This window comes from Pipistrellus kuhlii, unplaced genomic scaffold (assembly GCF_014108245.1).
Source record: "Pipistrellus kuhlii isolate mPipKuh1 unplaced genomic scaffold, mPipKuh1.p scaffold_m20_p_4, whole genome shotgun sequence".
NCBI lineage: Eukaryota > Metazoa > Chordata > Mammalia > Chiroptera > Vespertilionidae > Pipistrellus > Pipistrellus kuhlii.
Genome location: NW_023425540.1, coordinates 83,193,491 through 83,215,563, shown reverse-complemented (window position 1 = coordinate 83,215,563; position 22,073 = coordinate 83,193,491). Strand labels below are relative to the sequence as shown.

Genomic DNA, 22,073 nt, shown 5'->3' with positions numbered 1-22,073 from the left:
ATCACTGCTGCAATTTTCCAAGGGGCTACAGAGCTTGGACAAAGGAGCCTGTCTACAGAACTGGTACTGAACTTTTCAAGTACTTTGACCAAAGAAATTTCATAAACAATACAAAGCAAATATCATATGCAAAATTATTTTCTTTTCATTGGCAAAAACACAGATAAGACTCAACAACTGTATGAGATTATTTAAAATTACATACCAGCTACAGAAACAAGAAAAAGACAAAATATATTTTAAGTATTATTTTTAAAATATTCACCATACTGTGACAATCTATATTAAGTTTTGAAAATTGGCCTGTTTGAGAATGTAACTTAAAATTAGTATTTCAAAATAATAAATTAATATTTATCTGTTTATTTCTATTACAAATTATCACTGAAAAGTAACTAAACTGGCTCTGGTTTTGCTTAAGATCAAAACAAATTTTGCAACCATTTCCCCAAAGTTTCAGTGTCGCCTAACAGAACCTGTATTTGAAAAATGATTACATATTTCAGAGTTCCTTTCACAATTCTTTCTTAAATCTGGAAAAAGAAGAGTTTGGGGAATAAAATTCATGCATATTCACATAAGTAGATTTTCTAGGTCAAGATCCCTTGTTTGCTCATCTGCAAATAAACCAGGGGCTGGTTCAAAGCACAACTGTAACCCTGCCTAATATATTTTGAGGCTTTTAGCACATAAGCCAGTCTGACACTGGGTTATATAGTTGGGGTGCAAGCCCTGCTGGTACAGAAGTTGACCCTCCTCACTCTGCTGCTTACCATAAGTAAGATCACCTGACCCCAGATTCCATCTGCAGTGTTTTATTAATCTACTCCCAGATGCTTATAGCTACCAGGTAAACAATCATGGGAACTCAACTGCAAACAGGACACTACTCAACCCCCTACACCTTGTCTATCTGTTTTCCTTTGTTATATATCTCCACTTTAAAACTCCATAAAACAGAGGCTCTCTCTTGTTCATCACCATGTTTCTAGCACAGAGCAGTCACAAAATAAACATTTGTTAATGAATGAATTGGGGATAAAAATGTGAATAAGACAATACTCCTTTATCAAGTTTACAATTTAGCAAAGGACATAACATAATAAATGCCAGATTATAATTTGACCTAGTTTGTGTTTTTAATTCCATCCCCTAATGTACAGTGTATTCAGTACCTGCTAGAATGAGGTTAAATAGACTACTTATAGGAGGCCAACAAATCCTCATGAAGACTAAATATTTATTTCCTAAGTAAATACTATTTGCAGTTTGGCATCAATTTCAGCAAATGATGTACACAATCTCTAGTGGTGTGTTTTTATCAATGACAATTGAAGTATTTCTGCACTAATGTTAACTCACACCTAGAAAACTTGAAACTATTTAGTTCACGGTGCTATAAAACTATAAATTGACAGAAACAGTATTTATTTGTTCAACATTCAGGCTATTTTTACTAACAAGTAACAGTATAACAGCAGGCAGCAGACATTCTACTAGATGTTTCTCCAAAATACTCAGGTTTTCTGTCACCTGGCAATTTACTCAACACCATGCTTCCATCTCTAAAAGATTGCCAAGTTTTTCCCCACTCTGTTTAAATGTAACACAATTTGGTTTATCATACTGATAAGAATAAATAAGTACATACATGCAAAATCACTACTCTTAAATGGATAAATTATAAATTCATGAAGAGATTTAGAAAATATTTTGGCCCATATGTAACATAAGAATTAAATAATATTGTTGGCATTTAGTGGGTAGAATAAAAGATACAAATCAGATGATTCTGATAAAAAATAAAAAAGAGCCCACTGGCATGGTTCAGTGGTTGAACGTCTACCTATGAACCAGGAGGTTACAGTTTGATTCCTGGTCAGGGCATATGCCAGGGTTGCAGGCTCAATCCCCAGTGTGAAGTGTGCAGGTGGTAGCTGATTGATGATTCTCTCTCATCATTGATGTTTCTATCTCTCTCCCTCTCCCTTCCTCTCTGAAATCAATAAAAATATATTTATAAATAAAAAAAGAAAGAAGCATTACTGATGTAGAAGCTACTGAAACCTTAACCAATTGATGCCTAAAAAATACCAAAATTATGCCCTGACCCAGTGGCTCAGATGGTTGGAGCCACCAACCCAATATGCCAAGATTGTAGGTTTGATCCCCCGCATGGGCACATACAAGAATCAATCAATGAATGCAAAAATAGCCCAAACTGTTCACAAATATCTGGATTTGAGACAAATGAATAAATTGATGTTTCTCTCTCTCAATTCCTCTCTAAAATCAATATTTAAAATATACCAAAATTAGGAGAGCCATAAGACTAATGACTTTGAGAAAGTGACATTACCATCACTCAATCCTATCTCCTTTCCAATCAACTTAATGTCCACCAAAATAAAAAAGGCACTGGGCTATGCTGTCCACAAGTAATAAATCACATTTTCCTGTCTGTATCTTAAATAGGCAAGAAGGACCTCCAGGAAGAAAGATTCTACATTTAGAATAAATGAAGAAAATGAAATTTCTTAACATGGTTTACAATGAGATGACTTAAAGCTCTTGAGCTCCCTCTGTAGTATGCATTGACAAGTTCACTTAAGTTTTTCGCTAATTTCATTATTTATAAGGTAGCTATGATTTTAATGCATGTCTGGAAAGAAAATTATAGAACCTACTCTGTCTCAATATTGTGATTATCATACATAAGAACACTCCCAGTTCTACAGAATAAATGCAATGACCCAATTAAAAATAGCAGATTGAGAGAGAACCAACATGGTGGTATAAATACCCTGTTTCCCCGAAAATAAGACAATGTCTGATATTAATTTTTGCTCCCAAAGATGCGCTAGGTCTTATTTTCAGGGGATGTCTTATTTTTCCATGAAGAAGAATACAGTACACATTTATTGTTAAATGAAAATAAAGGAAATTTATTACCTGTATACAGTACAGTAGTACAGTAGTTGTCAACACAAACCAAACAAACTGTGAATCCTACAGTATCAAGAATTTACTCATTTATTCAATGACAATCATATCATCATCTTCTGGAATATCATCATAACAATCCAATTCCTGAATTTCCTGGTGAATTTCTTGTGACTCCATTTCTTTCAGAATCAGTGGACCAAATCTCTCATGTTTAGCAATAGCACTGTCTTTAAATGAGTACTTCTTGTCAAGGTAGCCTGCTCGCAGTGCATTTGCAATGCAACTGTCAGTGATTTTCTCCCATAAATTCTTCACCCAAGTCACAACTTCTTGCAGTTTAGGTTTCACAAAGTTTCCACGCTGATTTCTCTCCATTCTATTTTCAATGTAGTCATTAATTTCCATGCGCAAATTGTTTTTGAATGGCTTGTTTATTGCAATATCAAGAGTCTGGAGCCGAAACCGGTTTGGCTCAGTGGTAGAGCGTCGGTCTGTGGACTGAAAAGTCCCACGTTCGATTCCGGTCAAGAGCATGTACATTGGTTGCGGACACATCCCCGGTAAGGGGTGTGCAAGAGGCAGCTGGTCAATGTTTCTCTCTCATCAACATTTCTAGCTCTCTATCTCTCTCCCTTCCTCTCTGTAAAATATCAATAAAATATATATTTAAAAAAAAAAAAAGAGTCTGGAGATAGGCCGTCATTCCTGTGGGAATCATCTGATCTATTTTTCTTTAGTGAAGTAATGTCTTCATGTCTTTAGCGCGGTGAGTGCTAGCTGCATCCCAGACTAGCAGACCTCTTTGGCTCCCTCGCATAACAAGCAGCAGCATTAAATCGACTCACTTCCTTATAACTGCTTGTGTGGCCCAGGCTTTTTCAGTTTTAAGAATAAAAACGCCCAAAATACATTCAATCTTTTCCTTCTTGCCCCTAGAAATGATTAAAGGTGGGATTTTAGTGCCATCCAGATGAATTGCCAAAATACAGGAAACATGTGCACTTTTGTAAGCAGTGGAGGGAATGTACACTAAGGAGGCACCCCGCTGTTCAATTGCTGTTTGAGATGATTTGCCCATAAACACTGCAGTTTCATCCATAGCAATCATGTTGGAAAGATTGTATTTAGAGAAGTCAGCATCATCAATAAAGGACTTGAATGCAAGTGCTCGCTTAATAACTTGAGTATCTTCTAACCTAAACAATGTTGTAGATATTCTTAAAGACAGTTCACTTCGCTGAAGGAAATTATCCAGCCAGTGTTGTGATGCTTTGAAGTCTTTGAGGCTATGTCAAACTGTGGTGCCATTGCAAGGGCAAATTCTTGAATCTGAGTCCTATTCACAACCAAAGCCTCTGCTCTCCTGTCAACAACCCATTCACAAATCAGGTCTTCCAGCTTGGAAAATAATGATTGCCGACCTGATCCACACTTGCGCTTTTTAGCATTTCCCTTGTCCACTTTTTCAATAACGCTACCATACTCTGCTCGCCATTTTTGGACCACTCGGATACTCAAAATCTTCTCTTTGCAGAAAGCAGTAAGATTTTGGCCCCAAGAATCTTCCACAATTCCTTTCTTGTACTCCACGGAGTAGCTTTTTCTTTTTCCATATGAATGGCCTGTCCTGGTGCAGGCTTCAGACTTTGCTAAAAATCAATCAAACAAGCTGCAGCTGGTGACAGCATGCCCCAAACGTATCAATAAAAAGCCTAAGACCAGGCACTAGTACAAGACTGCCTTGCTTCAAGCTGGGCCTCACCTCCTAAAAAGCAGCTCTCCCACTGTAGTCATAGATGGTCCTCACAGACAACTGGCCTTGAGGCCAACTCTTCCCAGAGACGCCAACAGCAATCAAGTCTCAACTACAAGTCTGTGCACACAGCCCACACAGGGGGCACCTAGAGTGCCCAACTCAGGTGACTGGGAGGCTGAGCCACTAGGCCCTAAAGGACACATACTACACAAGGCCACTCTACCAATTCCAGGAGACATAGTAGCTCTACCTAATACATAGAAACAGACATAGGGAAGCAGCCAAAATGCAGAGACAAAGAAACGTCACAAATGAAAAAATTGGAAGCAAGCAAACTACTGGATACAAAGTTCAAAACCATGGTTATAAAGTTGCTCAAGGATCTTTATGAAATTTCAGGGATCTTAGTGAGAATGTCAACGACATGAAAAAGGTCCAGTCAGAAATTAAGCATACACTAAATGACATGACAATTTATAGAGATTAAATGGTAGAGAAGATTCCAAGAAGCAAATCAACAGACCTAGTTGGTGCTACCAAAGACACTAGGCCCAAATGCCCTACTTCCCAGTGTAGCTCAGGCCTATCAGCCTACCCAGGCAAAACGGGAGGCAAGATAGTGAGTAGCACGGAAATCCATTATTTTTCTACCTTAAGAGCAAAGAATTTACTCAAATGCATATCTGAGAACTACAAGCAGAACTAGATATTAATACTGCTGCTTGGGGAATCTGCTATCATTAACATATAAATAATATTTCTAACATGATTGAAAAAGCTGTTAATGATGTTCTAGTGAAAGAAATTCTTAACTAATCTACATACAATCTACATAGCACAAAAATTCAACCCATCACTATTATTAAATTCTAAATTATGAAGTCAGGATTCATATGATTTTTATCTGTATCTGGTTACTTAAGGTCCTAATTTTGTTATATCTAAGCACCATTTTTCATTTTTGCTAGTTCCTAGTGATCTAGTGCAGTGGTCAGCAAACTCATTAGTCAAAAGAGCCAATTATAAACAGTACTACAATTGAAATTTCTTATGAGAGCCAAATTTTTTAAACTTAAACTTCTTCTAACACCACTTCTTCAAAATAGACTGGCCCAGGCCGTGGTAGAGTCACCCTCAAGGGGCGAAAGAGCTGCATGTGGCTCGCGAGCTGCAGTCTGCCGACCACGGGTCTAGTAGATTCAGCACTTTCACTTGTTGTACCCAAGTATGACTTTACACTTGCTCCAAAAATTTTTTGTGAAACTATTTTTACATTTTATTGAGATTACTTTAAGCTTTATACTAGTCTCCCAAAAATAAGCTGCCCTGCACAAGCATTGAACAACCTATAAAAATATTTTATCAGGTGTTGAAATTGGCAATGGAAAAGCAGTTCAGATCTTAAAATAGTTATACACTTAAAATATAAAGGAATGTATTTTCAGTTTTGTTTTGCTTTGAAACTACAACTGACAAGAAAAACCAGATACCTCATCATAAGATGCCATAAAGCATCAAATAAAATTTTTAGAAATTTGCCGCTGTATATAAATAAGTTAATTCTTACATACTCTAAGTTAATTGTGAGACAAATTGAAAGTTTGTTAAAAATTCCCAAGTAAAAAATAAAGGTTTTGCAAGCATTCTATTTTCTTAAAACTCACTTGGTCAAACCATCCCTATAATCTATTATCTCAAAAAGCATTTAATTAGGGCTTATCTATAATGTAACTTTTTAATTGCTACAAAATCAGGAAGTATAAAAACTTTTCTATACAAACAATCCAATACAACCCGGTGAAATCTTGGGAATGTAAGGAGATATGAAAGATAGGTACCTCGTAGTTTGAGAGAAAATCTAGTAATTCTGATTGAGATGGGATGTACTGAAGTGGTTTCATCACCCGGCGGACAAACTTCTCAATGTAAACAGCACTCATGGGGCCTTTGTATTCGATTGGTCCAAAACTAGTACCAAAAAATAAAAATAAAAAATAAAAAGAATACACCATGCATTAAACCTGTAATGTATAACTGAAATCATTAACAACAAAAAATGAAAAGGTCCTGCTTTAGGATCCTGACTGAGAAGTTCTTTGTCTCAGGAGACAACTGGAGAGCCAATTAAGAAGCATTTATGAGAGGAAAGATACAGAAGCCATTACAAGCAATCTCTGAAAAACAAATTAATTCCCGCAATATTTCCTTAAAAAAACAAAATAGAAAGGCAACCTTGGAAACTGGCCAAAACCTAAAGGATTCCAGGATCTGAACCACACAATTCAATGTAGAGGGGCAAGCTTTCCATTGAGCAGTTGGCCCTTAGCCTACTAAAAAACAGTTATTAAATATTCCCAACCTAGCCATTTTGGCTCAGTGGATAGAGCATCGGCCTGTGGACTGAAGGGTCATGGGTTTGATTCTGGTCAAGGGCACATGCCTGGGTTGTGGATTCAATCCTCAGTGGGGGGTGTACAGGAGGCAGCCAATCAATGATTTTCTCTCATCATTGATGTTTCTCTCTCTCTCTTCCTGAGATCAATATATATATATATATGGCTAATATGCTAAGTATCTGTCTGGGTAATAATGTTACATAACAATGCCCAACTTCCTCTCCATAGCAACTAGTCTCCTTGCAATTTCTTCAGCTCAGGAATACAACTTGCTTTATAGCCAGGTGCAAACATTTTACACTGTAACCAAATGTCTGTGAAGCATTTTCCCATGCCTCATCTCATTTGATCCTCACAGAAGTCCTGGAAAAGGTAGAAAGGAGAGTAGGTGGAATCCTATTTTCTTTTCATTAGCCAGAAAACGGAAATTTAGAAAGCTTAGAAACTTGACACAACTGAAAAGAAGAAATGGTGGACCTTGAAAATGACTTCAGGTTTTCTCACTGCATAGAATACAATCAAACACTGCTGCAGTTAAATATTTTACCCTTTGTTCTCCCTGTGGGATCTACAATAATAATCTGCTTCATGTTGATATTTACTGCTGTGTTGCTTACAATTACCTGAAAGAGAAGTTGGGGTGCTTCACTGGGCTGGAAAAAGTTTAGCTAAATCTAAAAGCAGGTCTAATTAAGCAAGTTTATTCTATATATATAAAAGGCTATGTTGACTCATGCATGTATGCTACATATAATGCTCTTGCTGGCACCAATCACACATGTGTTTCAATATGGCACTGTCGATCATGAAATTGGTTGACACTTCTATTATAGAAAAAGGACAAACAGCAACATTAAAATATTTCTTCTAATTAATTCCCTTTCAAAGTGCACAAATTCAAGCACTGAGCCACTAATATTAATTAAAAATTAAAAATAAATATTCACATAGGCATTTATACAAAGGATCACTAATTGAACCTTAAACCTAGTTAGAGCTTTATTACAACAAAAAATTATGTGATGGATCAAGTCAGGAGCCTGTATAAATGATTTTCCATTCCAGTTGTATAGGGGATGCATAAGAAGTTGATTTGGTATTGCTAAGAATACTATTAACACTCAGTTAACCTCCTAATAAGCTGATCAGAATCCTCAAATGGCTTTCTTTGATATTGTGCAATACCAACAGATATTGCTCAAATATAAATGGATGGTATGTGGAGTGGATAAGAAATAGAGTGACATTCAGCAACTCCATAAACATTCTTCTCTCTAAACAGAAACTGATATTAAGCTTACTGTTAATAGCAAGCATAGACAGAGCACAGTAAAGAATTATATAAATGCTATGGTCATAATAATATAATATTTGATTATAGAAATTAACACACATATAATGTGATAAGATAAACACAATTCTTCAGTGTGTACTGCAGAATATGATGCAAAGAAATATTAGCATAAAAAAGTAAAAATAGCATTCTACATGCACAACTGGGAGACAGTTAAGAATTCCATAAGTCAAGACTTATTACAACTAATTTAATTTTAACAATTATTTTAAAATCACCACCAGCCCTAGCCAGTTTGGCTCAGTGGATAGCGCATTGGCCTGTGAACCAAAGGGTGTCAAGTTCGATTCTGGTCAAGGGCCTTGGTTGTGCCTTGGTTGCGGGCACATCCCCAGTGGGGGCTGTGCTGGAGACAGCTGATTGATGTTTCTCTCTCATCGATGTTTCTAACTCTCTATCCCTCTCCCTTCCTCTTTGTAAAAATTCAATAAAACATATATAAAAAAAAATTTTAAAGGAAGAAATAAAAATCATCTGATAACTTATTTTATTCAGCAAAAAGGAGGCAACCAATCTAGAAACCTCATCTATTCAAACAAACAGGCTCTGCTGAATTTTACAGAATCCCAGTACTTGTAATGAGAAGAACCCAGAATGCAGGATGGGGGACATGTTTTAGCAACATGCTATAGTCATTGCTGTAGGACAAGCTGACCTAGGGCTGCTTAACTCCATATAGTGTTTTGAGAAACTACTGCCTCAGAGCCTTTATAACTAGTATTAATATATCGCTTCTCGGCCTTTTGGCTAAGATCAAGTGTAATAACTAGTATTAATACAAGCCAAAAAAAAAAAAAAATGGAATCTATGCTCCCTTCGGCAACACATATACTTTAAAAAAAAAAAAAAAAAAAAAGTGGAATCTAGTTTCACAAAACAGAAAAATCTATTAATTTATTTAAGCAGCTACAACTAGGTAAGTCATTATACAAACAGAAACAACACACACAACAGTCTATCCAGTGATAAGACAGACTCAAGGTTCACATTTGCAAGCACATTAACCAAAAAAAAATCTCCAAGACTACCAAATACTCACAAGAGAGTTTAGTTAAAGAAACACATTCATTCATATGTGTTTCATGTAAAATAGAGGGCTTGGAGATTCTTAAATAGAATATGAAAAGGCTACCTTTCAGATATTTCTGTGCTTTAGCACTTTCTTCTGTTTTTGAGACATTGGGAATGACTTAAACAAGTAAAAATTTAACACATAAAGATGAGGGGCAAACACTTCAAGATGAGTACTAACCTCAAATTCCTCATCTATATAATTAGAGGAGTGGACTAGATTTTTCTAAAGTTCCTTCCATGCCTTTTCAATCTTTCTATAAAACTAAGAAAACAAACAGCGTAAGACAACAATGCACACGCCACATAAACCAAAATGACATTTTGCACTCTATTAAAGGGAATTCTTCTAATCTTAATGTCACATCACATTAAGTTCAGCTCTGGCAACTGGCTTGGTTACATGTAGTTGCAAGTCTTTTATTCCCTGCTAGGCATCTGTGTCCTATTTCCTATTTCCAAGAAAAGAAATGCAGGAACCTTCATGAGGCAAGCTCATTATCCCTTTGACAGAGCACAGAGTTTTAGAACCTTCAAGCATAGCACCTTATACTTATCTTAAAAAACAAAAAAAACACAAAAACAATTTATAAATAATTCTTTGGTAGCAGATTCATTGTGTATTGTATATTCTATATTACCTAATAAGAAAAAAATTGATCAGGTATTTTTAGGAAGTACCTTAAACCAGTCCTTTTATAGTTTATATTTACTAGCATTTTTATACACACACACACACACACACACACACACACACACAAACACACACACACACACAATCACCTCTAAACATCAGGATGCCTTAATCAATGATTCTCTCTCATCATTGATATTTCGATCTCTCTCCCTCTCCTTTCCTTTCAAAATCAATAAAAATATATATTTTAAATAAATAAATAAATAAAATGGAGCCCTAGCTCAAGCATATCAAACTCAAAGGCTAACATAGGCCAAATAAACAAGGTTTAAGTTTATATGGGCCGCAAAAAAAACAAATAGAAATGTAGGTTTATTTTAATAGAGACATGCTGAATAAAAAGAGCTGAAATAAATGAGTAATCATTAACATAAAATAATAGAGCATTTCAATAAAGTTAATATTTTTTCTTGAACATTAACTTACCAGACACTGAATAACGATACAAAACACACAAAGACTTTTATTTATTTTTATACCACAAAACACTTTTAGAATATTTGAAATGTACAGCCACACAAATAATCTATTTTCCTTGTTCTTCAAAAGCAAAATATTTCCTGTTGCGCATACCAAACAAATCAGTACAAAACAACTGATGTGGCAATTGGCTGCTAAAATATTAGCTGCTAGTATTAGTGGAGAGAAATAGTGCGCCTGCACATAAGGTGCGTGATTATAGTAATTCGTCACTAGCGAACATTGTAATTCATTATTAATAATTATGTATAACAGAATATTGTAAAAATTAAGTTACGACACTTTTGTTAAAACGTTTCTTACATACCGTTATATTGGCTGGGCCGCAAACATATTCGTTGTGGGCCGCATGCAAACCACGGGTTTGCCCTAGCTGGACTGGCTCAGTGGACAGAGCATTGGCATGCAGACTGAAGGGTCCCAGGTTCGATCACGGTCAAGAACACATGCCGGGTTGCGGGCTCGATCCCTAGTGTGGGGCTGCAGGAGGCAGCCAATCAATGATTCTCTCTCATTATTGATATTTCTATCTTTCCCTCTCTGTTCCTCTCGGAAATCAATAAAAATATATTTTTTAAAAAGAAGGAACTATGAGAAAGTTCCTCTGAGAAAGTATTCATATGTCTAGATGAAAATGTGAGGTTGAAAATGGGGTAGAAAAGTATGTTTTTGCCCAAATACTATTTACAACATTTTATGTTAAAGTCATGGAAGTGTAATGGAATGTGACAGATAATCCACAATGGTAATTTGTTGATGTTTGTTATAAATCTCTATTAAGGTCTAAGAAGTTTGGAGGGAGGGGAAAAAATAAAATCTTAAAATAAAAAATAAAATCTTACTAATCACATCTTCTTTACCCATTTTACTTTCATTAACAAACTTTAAGACAACTACATTGAACAAAGTCCGAGTCCCATCTCATGTATCCAAAATCCTTTAAGTCAAATTTTAGACATTACCCATAGCAATGGCCAGGCAGTACTCCAAAATCAAGCACCAATATTTTTCTACAGCAAAATGAATAAACTGGCACCTTAAGTGAGATAAAGCCTATAGACAGCCTCTTATTACTTTAGGCCAGATGAATGTATTTGGGGACAAATTTAGGTTTCCAGAGCTCTCTGGATTTCAGAATTATGGTTATAGAATTATGGACTTGTACTTTTCTTCCCAGTTGAAAAGATGGTAAGATACCCTCTTGATTATGCAATCCTGCCAACTAAAAGGATAAAGACTTTTATTTATTTTTATACCACAAAACACTTTTAGAATATTTGAAATGTACAGCCACACAATGGAGTAACTATTACTATTACAATAAAAACCATGCTTTAGAATATACGTAATGATATGAAACTTAAGAAAAACCAGTTTAGTCCATCTTTGTGGCTCAGTGGTTTATCATGAACCAAAAGGTCACGGTTTGATTCCCAGTCAGGGCACATGCCTGAGTTCCAGGGTCAATCACCAGTAGCGGGCGTAAACTATTAGCTATTTCTCTCTCTCTCTCCCCCATCTCCCTTACTCTCTGAAATCAATAAAAAAATATATTGAAAAAGAAAAAAGTTTAGGAAAGAATATTACTATAGGGTAATGCTTTGTTTATTTTTAAAGAAGAGGAGATATATATATATATATGAATATAAATCTAAATACATAATGATTATATATGGCTGATAAAATAATCCAGATCCTTTTGTCTATTTATTTTTGCTTATACATATTTTCTCAATCTAGCTAATATTTTAAATGGGGGGAAAAATCACTTCAAAATTGATAAACTTAGTTGGAATTAGAAACATTACTTAAAATGTCTTACCTCCGATGATACAGATATATTACAGGAAAATAAAAAAAATGCTTCTTTTTTCTGCATCTCCCCTGGTTCCACCAACAGTTAATTGCCACAAACAACACCTGCAGAGCCAAAAAAAGGTTTTAAATGACTATGAATAACAACTGAAAAACTACAAAAACGTAAAAGGCAAACTTGTAGCTATGGAACTATTCCTCTCTGAAACAGAAAGTATAAAAAAAATTGTTTTCAAGAGTTCAAAGAAGGTCATCACTGACTGCTGCAATAAAAAAGAAAGACTCCATGCTAGCTTGCCAACTAACAGGATAAAGACTTTTATTTATTTTTATACCACAAAACACTTTTAGAATATTTGAAATGTACAGCTAGGACTGAATACTTTGGAGTCTGGCCCAAGAGGAAAATGATTTCCTTTGAATTCTAAAGTGAATGAGCATCAGAGCTTTTTCTAAGCATGATTAACAAGAAAGCTTAATAGAAAGATATGCCTTTTGATAGTCAAACTAAATATCTGAGAATGAAAAAAATATACAAATCAAACATCACAAATTTCAAGACCATTTCAAATGATTACATTAAAAACTAATAAAAATAACAGATTATTAAAGCTATTTCTAAAATATAGGACTGAATAGAAAAAATATAGATTAAGTACATATTTATAGATGGATGCTGAAGTACTTAAGAAGTGTCCCTATGTCTACAATTTACTTTGAAATGGACCAAAAATAAGATGGATTAATAGTTAAATTGGTGCAAAGTTTTTCAAATTTGGCAGAATTGAAATTTTGGGATTAAATTGTTGTGAGGCTTTTTTCCTTGTTATGTTTGTTTTTGCTGTGAGGGCTGCTCTACAACAAAAGTAAACAAAGGGTGGTGTAGAGTATTTAGCAGTCTCTTTTCCACTAGGTGCCACCAGTGTTTCCCTCTCAAGTACCAAAAAACCTCTCTTTACATTGCCAAAGGCCCCCTGCGGGGGAGGGGGAAAAGACTGCCACTAGTTGAGAACCACTGATTAGAAGGATAAGATGGATAAATACATAATAAAATGTTAACAGTGGAATTTAAGTGGTAAGTATATAGAAAATTCCTTTACCTCCACTATATGTTTAAAAACTTATAATTAGCACTGAAAAAAATATGAAGACTATAGTTATTTTAGGTGGCTTATACTTATTAGATAGCAATATTGCTCAAACTTAGTGGAAACTCTTTACAGCTCCTTTTGGAGTCTATTCATGAGAAAGAAAAGCAAAATATCTTTACTTATGGGTGACATCTCATTTTTTTACCCAAAAATAAGGCAGAATCTACCATTTTACTAAGCAATGTGGCTCAAAATATTTTTGCCCATTTCTGAAAATAAACCTGCTCCTTTTTCCTACTGAGAACTTGGAAAGCAATTAGGAAAATTTAGGGGGAAAGGGAAAAGCAGAGCAGGTCAGTTGTTTATGGCACTATGACCTCAATCATTTGTCCTGTGATCTTTAACAAACTGTTGTGCCCTCTAAATCTGAGGTCTTGCCTTAGAAGAACAGGAAAACCAGTATCAGCTTACAGAGCTGTTGTGAGAAACAGCATAAGGCTAGGCACTCCCAAATACTATTCCTATGTAATCACTTTAAAGGGCATATTGCTTAAGTTGACAATTCTATATAATAAAACCTAATATGTAAATTGTCCCCTCAGGAGTTTGACCACTCGCTATGACGAGCAATGACCACCAGGGGGCGGCACGGAACATGGTGAGCAGCGCTGGCAGTGGGCGGCAGTATAAGTGCCCCTATGGGCCCCAATGAGAGTGGGACCGCAACGGCATGGTGGAGCAGGTGAGTGGGTGGTGCCAGGCCAAGGTGGGAACAAGCAGGAGCCTGATCGCCCTGCAGACTGCAACCAGCAGTGGGGGGGGGGGGGGGGGGTGTAGCCACCACCCAGCTCAGAGGCATTGAGGAAGCCAGGTGGGGGGCCTGAGCAGGTGAGGGGGTGGTGCCAGGCCACAGTGGGGTGCCAGGCAGGGCTGGGGGCGCAAGCTGGGGCCCAATCCCCACAGGCCACCCTAAGGGACCCCACCTGTGCACAAATTCATGCACTGGGTCTCTAGTAAAATAATAAGTGATTGATAGTCTAATATATATTCTTCACTTGTTCTCTAAATTCAGAAAATTTGGGGAATGACTGGCAAAGTGGTGATTTCCTTCATGCTAATATACTACTTGCCTCACAGTGCTCCATTACAGTTCCTGTTTCCTCCCTGGAAGTATCTGCCAGTTTGGTTACTATTCGCCATTTAAAAGGGGGAGGGTGTGTAAAGGAAAGACGGGAACAGATTAAATCCACTGACCCACAGCTGGAACACAAAATCATATCCCACCCCAAAGAATCAGTGTTAAGGGAATGAAGAGTTATATTTAAACAGTAATTGGTACTCCATTCGGGGATATATAATGGTTTAAAATGCTTTACTAGGCTGAGAAGGAAGTCTAGTCACCATTTAAAACACTGTTTCGAAGAGTCTTTCCCTTTTTTTACTAAAACACTGTTTCGAAGAAAAGCCAACTGAGAGTTCCAAATGAACTTCTGGAACTCAGCTGCCTGCTTAAGTAACCTCAAATCAGTAGGTCCCAACAGCAGCCTTTTAGAAGTCTGTGGATGCTTTTTAGTGAATTGCAATGACTAGGGAAAGGAGGGAGGGGGCAGTGGGGTCAGGAAGGCTACAAGGCATGTGGTGGGGGTTGGGCAGGGGCTGCAGTAGATATCCTGCAATGTTCAAAATTGTTCTGCAAGGGAAGATTCATTCCAGAGCAGTTTTAAATGCCCTGCCCAACACAGATGTTGAAGAAAACCCATTTGTTATTATTAGAGCCCAGAACCTAATTCCATTTTATATGTGAAACCAAAACATGGTTTTTTTATACACTGAATTTCTTAGGAAGGCAATTTCTGTGTCACCTGAGGGCAAAAAGTACTTTGATTAGTTTAGAACTTTACCAACAGATGTCCATTGTTTAGAAAAATCAAAATCACCAAGTGCAATGCCCCCATGGTATCAAAGTCCAACACGTACCTTTATCAATCTACATTTGTAACTGTTCCATCCATAGTAACTCTATATAAAGGTACAAGGATCTATTTTGTCCAAGCATTTACAAACTGAAACACATATGATTTAATTATATATGACTTTGCTCCCTTCTCCCTTTAAGTTTAAATAGGTCATTAGATTAACTATTGTGAAATTTTATGTGTAGGAAGTTTTTCTTATCTACGAATTCCTTTTTAAGGCATAAAAAGGAATAAATATCAAATACTTGTTTTATAAAAAGCAACTGAGATCCATTTGGCTTAAAACCACTGTCACAGATAACTCATATGCCTATATATCCCTCTTATCTATTATAAAGGTTGCATTCGTTCATTAAATATCTGTTATAGTTCTGGTCCAAGTACGGGTATTTAAATGTCAGACAGCTACACTGTAGTCATAATGAATAAATTTCTCCTAAATAAAATACTTAACTAGCAAATATCAATGAGATAATCAACTAGGACGTTCAGTTCCCCACCTATAATACTTCAACACAAAAACTAAATAGCATGGCACCTGGAAATGAGCGCTGGCTTAGTCACAGGATGCAGAATCTGTTCCCCCTCCTGCTGCTAGCTGATTAGGATCATCACAATCAGAAATCCTTTGTTTCTTTATAGAAGGCTTTAGAATTTTAAAAGTGCTCCTGGTCTTCACCTTGGCAAAATCAGTCAGTTGGTAAGTTGTCTCTATAGAGACAATCTGCTCTGCAACAGGACTGACAGTCATTTGCTTCTTAGGCCAAATGTCAACATTACCTGGTCTGAAAGCTGAGTCGCTGCTTGATCAACTTCTGCCCTGGCAGCGATGGACTGTCCACACCATGGGGCATAGAAGAACAGCAGCACCACCTCTGAATCCTGGCGAAGATACTCTGCGTAATCCAGCTGACCCTGGAAGAGGTCAATAACCGGAGACCTCGAGGAGAAAAAGCTGACAGGTGGCTTTGCTGGTATTATCACATCTTTTGCTCGACTAAAAAAGAGTAAACACAAACAAGATCACTAAGTTTATTTTCTCCAACAACAGCTTCATGTGGAAGGAGAATGAAACTTAAATATTCTGCAATAAGGCAATATGTAGCTGAGAAAATGAAGATATGAAATATATGCTAGAAATTATTCTATAATATTGTCTCCCCACATGTGAAGTGGGAAGGCAGTGGAGAGCAGAGAATATCTTTGAGTAATCCACATTCTTGCCTCCACACCCAAGATTCACCTCATCTCTCTGCAATCTTTTTTTTTTCTTCAAATTTAATAAATCTTTATTGTTCAGATTATTACAATTGTTTCTTTTTTTCCCCCCACATAGCTCCCTTCCACCCAGTTCCCACCTCACCTTCTGCCCTTACCTCCCCGATTGTCCTCATCCATAGGTGTACTATTTTAATCCAGTCTCTTCCTGCATCCCCCACACCCCTTTCCCCCTGATAATTATCAATCCACTCCCGTTCTTTGCCCCTGATCTCTGCAATCCTGTTCTCCACAGGAGTCACTGATCTCCAGGACTTCAGAGCCACCAGGTAAGCTTGCTCAGAATTAAGGAGAGGGAGCACATGTGGCTACTACTAATAAGATTTCTATATGAAATGCTTACAATTAACTCAATTTTGAGAAAACTTAAAAGCGTATTAACTGGAGTTGATCAGAGGGGCAGGACAGGTGGGGGGGAGCTATAGGAGGTTGGCCAGCTGGCCCCACCCACCAAACAGGCCTGTTCGCTGGCCGCAGTGGGCATTATAGCATCAGTCATTCTGGTCATTACAGCTTTCCGGTAGCTGGCATTATATATATATATATACACACACACACACACACACACACACACACATATATATATATATGTATATGTATATGTATATGTATATGTATATGTATATAAAATTACTTTTCATACAAACCAATATAAACCTACTTTTGCCCACCTTCTATAATATGAATGCATTTATATGAAATCCCAAAACAGACAAAGCTAATCTATAATGAAATAAATCAGCATCAGTGATTATCTAGACTAGAGAGTGGAGAAGAGACTAACTGCAGAAGGGTACTGAGAAAATTTTCTCTCAGCTCCCTATTGGTTGCTTTCATACATCTCACCTCATTCTGTTACTTATCTTACCTTTTTATTATTTATTTACTCTACAAGATATATCATTAACTCCCTAAGGACAAGGATACTGTCTTTTGCACTGTTAGATCCTCATTGTTTAGTAGCTGCTGTTACTATAAAGTTCAGTAACTTGTGAAATGAACAAACCTCCCCTACTTACCTCACCTAAACATATGTGAAAGGAAATTAAATATAAATCCAGACATATTCTATATAATAAAAGGGTAATATGCAAATTGACCCTAATGGCAGAATGACACGCTATGATGTGCACTGACACCAGGGGGCAGATGCTCAATGCAGGAGCTGCCCTTGGTGGTCAGTGCACTCCTACAGTGGGGAGCTCTGCTCAGCCACAAGCAGGGCTAAAGTCTGTGAGCACAGTGGTGGTGGAGGGAGCCTCTCCCGCCTCTGCAGCAGCACTAAGGATGTCCAAGTGACGGCTTAGGCCCACTTCCCACTAGGCCTAAGCCGTCAGTTGGACATCCCCCGAGGTTCCAGGACTACAAGGAGTGCAGGTCAGGCTGAAGGACCCCCCTCCAATGCACGAATTTTCGTGCACTGGGCCTCTAGTGTTATTAAGAACAGTCTGAAAGAATCAAAGTGTCAGAAGGCCTATTTGCATTCCTAGGTATGATTCCGAGGGATGCCTAACTGTGCTTTAACTTTACAGGTGTGCAAATGAATTTGATAATTCGGTTTCTCAGAAAATAGCCAAGTATAATCAATCCTCTGTATCTCTGGGTTCCACATTGATGAATTTAATCAATCTTGGATCAAAAATATTCTTTTAAAAAATGTTACATTGTTGATGATGTGTACTACATAGTTAGGCATACCATGGTTATGTCTGTACTGAACATGTACATACTTTTTCTCTTATTGGTATTTACTCAACAATACAGTATAACAACTATTTATGTAGCATTTACATTGTATTAGGTATTATAAGTAATCTAGAACTACTTAAAATATATGGAAGGCTGTGGGTAGGTTGTAGGTAAATACTACACCACTTTACGTAAAGGATTTGAGCATCCAAGGACTTGGGTATCCGAAGGTGGTCCTGGAATCAAGCCCCTGCACATACCAATGGAAGATGTAGTAGGAAGGAGGAATGTGAAGGTGCTGACAAGTCTGAGATATGCAGCTGACTGCAAAAAAGAAACATATATCTTCCTAGCCGGTTTGGCTCAGTGTATGGAGCATCAGCCTGCAGACTCAAGGGTCCCAGGTTCAATTCTGATCAAGGGCACGTGCCCAGGTTGCGGGCTCAGTCTCCAGTAGGAGGCATGCAGGGGGCAGCCAATCAATGATTCCCTCTCATTAATGATGTTTCTATCTCTCTCCTCCTCTCCCTTCCTCTCTGAAATCAATAAAAACATATTTTTTTTAAAAAAGAAACATATATCAACACCCAAGACTTCGAACCAAGCTTCTCTAAGAGCCTTGGGTCATTTAGTATGAGGAAAAGAGTCCCAGATTCTCCTCTGCATCTAAAAGGTGTTAACTTCCTGAATTATGACGACAGTTTTAAATATATCACTTAACTATTTTAACCAAAAATTATGAACATCATAAATGTGTTAAAAGTTGGAGCAAATATATTAACTCAAACTAAAATTTTAACCTTGCAATCAGGAAGCTTGTCTATGTGAAATATCTTCATTAAAAGAAAAAAAGAAAGAAAAAACCTGGTGGCATAGGTAAATACCTAAACTGCTTCCTTGCACAACAATTTCAAAACTACAAATAAAAGATAAAACGTCTATCACCCAAAACCACAGGAAAGAGTGGAAGTTCTACAACTAGAAGGAAAGAAAAAAGAGCACTGAGATGTGCACAAGTGCTGAAAAGCTGAGGTTCGGAGGCATGCGAATCAGGCTGGCAGCAGGCAACTGGGTGCACTGCTTTTTCAACCAGAAGGGAGACAAGCTCCCGATTACTCTGAACTCGTTTCTAGGGAGACGCTGGAGACCCAAACTCCTATGGGGAGTTGTACTGTATGCCATCTGGTCGGAAAGTGAAGGCGGCTTACTTGAAGAGGTGCGCGCAGCAATCATTGTTTATTGCACTGGGGCGCAGGATGCAGGGACTTGGAAACACGGACACACAGAGATGGCTGACTGGCAGCCATCACTGTTTGCCAAGCACTAGCCTAGTGACTCCCTGCACAATCTACAAACCCCACCCTGCACAATCTACAAACCCACCCAAGCTCCACGCAGCTGCTTTTGCATATAAATGGCCTGCCCTATCGCAGCTTAACCTAATAAACTGCAGCTCCAGTCAGACAGCTCCAAAACCTCCAAACCCCAAGCAAGAAGAGAAAACTGTAGTTCTTGCTATAGCTCCTGCTGGGTGGCCTCAGACAGTAGCGGAACTGCACCCCATTGGAAGTCCAGAAGGTAGTGTATCTAGTGGTCAGTGTGAGATGACACCAGGTTTCAACTACTCACATCCATAAGCGACACATTCAAGAGGCAGATTCAGTGAGCACCAAAGCCCCACTGAAACAAGTCCTACCACATAAGCATATCTCCAGCACAGCAGTTATTCCATTATAGACACAGCAGGTCTTCACAGCCAATTGGCCTGGAGGTCAATACCTCCCAGTGATACCAATAACAATCAAGACTTAACTACAACAAGGCTGTACACACAGTCCACAAAGGGGTGCACCAAGAGTGTCCACCTCAGGTAAGTGGGAGGCTGACCCACTGAGCCACATAGGACACCTAGCACACAAAGCCACCCTACCAACTCAGGGAAGCAGCGAAAATGTAGAGACAAAGAAACAGATCACAAATGAAAGAAATGGAGGAAAACAAACAACTGGATATAGAGTTCAAAACCACAGTTATGGGTTTTTCAAGAATTTCCTAGAAAAGGCCGATAAATTTAACGAGACCCTCGAGGATATGAAAAAGGACCAACTATAATAGAAATTAAACATACATTGACTGAAATAAAAACCATTATACAGAGACCCAACAGCAGACTAGAAGAACGCAAAAATCAAGTCAAAGATCTGAAATACAAAGAAGCAAAAAATACTCAACTGGGAAAGAAAAAAAGAAAAAAGAATCCAGAAATTTGAAGGTAGTGTAAGAAGCCTCTGGGACAACTTCAAGCATACCAACATCAGAATTATGAAGGTGCCAGAAGAAGAGAGCAAGATACTGAAAACCTATTTGAAAAAATAATGAGTGAAAACTTCCCCCACCTGGTGAAAGAAATAGACTTATAAGTCCAGGAAGCACACAGAACCCCAAACAAAAGGAATCCAAAGAGGACCACACCAAGACATATCATAATAAAAATGCCAAGAATAAAAGACAGACTATTAAAAGCAGCAAGAGAGAAAAATAAATAAATAAATAAATAAATAAATAAATAAATAAAAGCAGCAAGAGAAAAACAATTAATTACCTACAAGGAAGCACCCATATGACTATCAGCTGATTTCTCAACAAAAACTATGCAGGCCAGACAGGAGTGGCAAGAAATGTTCAAAGATGAATAGCACGAACCTACAACTAAGATTATGCTACCTAGCAAAGCTATCATTCAGAATTGAAGGTCAGATAAAAGAGTTTCACAGATAAGAAAAAGCTAAAGGAGTTCATCACCACCAAACCAGTATTATATGAAATGCTGAAAGGTATTCTTTAACAAGAGGAAGAAAAAAGTAAAGATAAAAATTATAACAACAAATACATATCTATCAACAAGTGAACCTAAAAATAAAGTGAATTAAAAATCTGAGGAACAGAATAAACTTGTGAATATAATAAAATCAGGGGAAAAGAGGAGTGGGGGTGCGGGAAGAGACTGGACAGAAATCGTACACGTATGGATGAGGACAATGGGAGGGAGGTAAGAGCAGAGGGTGGAATGGGAACCAAGTGGAGGGGAGCTATGGGAGTTAAAAGGAGAAACAATTATAATCATCTGAACAATAAAGATTCATTAAATTAAAAATAAATAAAGAAATTGCCGAAACCGGTTTGGCTCAGTGGTAGAGCGTTGGTCTGCAGACTGAAAGGTCCCGGGTTCGATTCCGGTCAAGGGCATGTACCTTGGTTGCAGGCACATCCCCAGTAGGGGGTGTGCAAGAGGCAGCTGATCGATGATTCTCTCTCATCGATGTTTCTAACTCTCTATCTCTCTCTTCCTCTCTGTGAAAAATCAATAAAATATATTTAAAATAAATAAATAAAAATAAAGAAATATCTTCATAACCTGAAAAATTCAGTCACAAAATACAGTCAAACATCAATTCTCGAACATCTGCCATCTCGAACAATTTGCTTTTCAACTTGACAACCCTTTCATGCTGATAGCTATATGA

General features: G+C 37.4%; 1 protein-coding gene across 8 annotated transcripts in view; it reads right to left on the bottom strand.

Moving 5' to 3' along the window:
* The window catches only part of TXNDC11 (thioredoxin domain containing 11), a 67,866-nt gene that overhangs the window by 40,962 nt on the left and 4,831 nt on the right, over positions 1–22,073 (bottom strand). For 2 of the 8 annotated variants that reach the window (XM_036411098.2, XM_036411096.2), the window contains exons 2-4: positions 16,363–16,579; positions 12,523–12,620; positions 6,541–6,670 (exon numbers count right to left, since the gene is read on the bottom strand). In XM_036411098.2, coding sequence (XP_036266991.1) covers positions 6,541–6,670; positions 12,523–12,620; positions 16,363–16,579 — 445 coding nt within the window. Of the gene's footprint in view, positions 1–6,540; positions 6,671–9,704; positions 9,789–12,522; positions 12,627–16,362; positions 16,580–22,073 lie in introns of those variants that run through there. The other 6 variants (XM_036411100.2, XM_045571679.1, XM_036411099.2 and 3 more) reach the window with 6 other exon arrangements.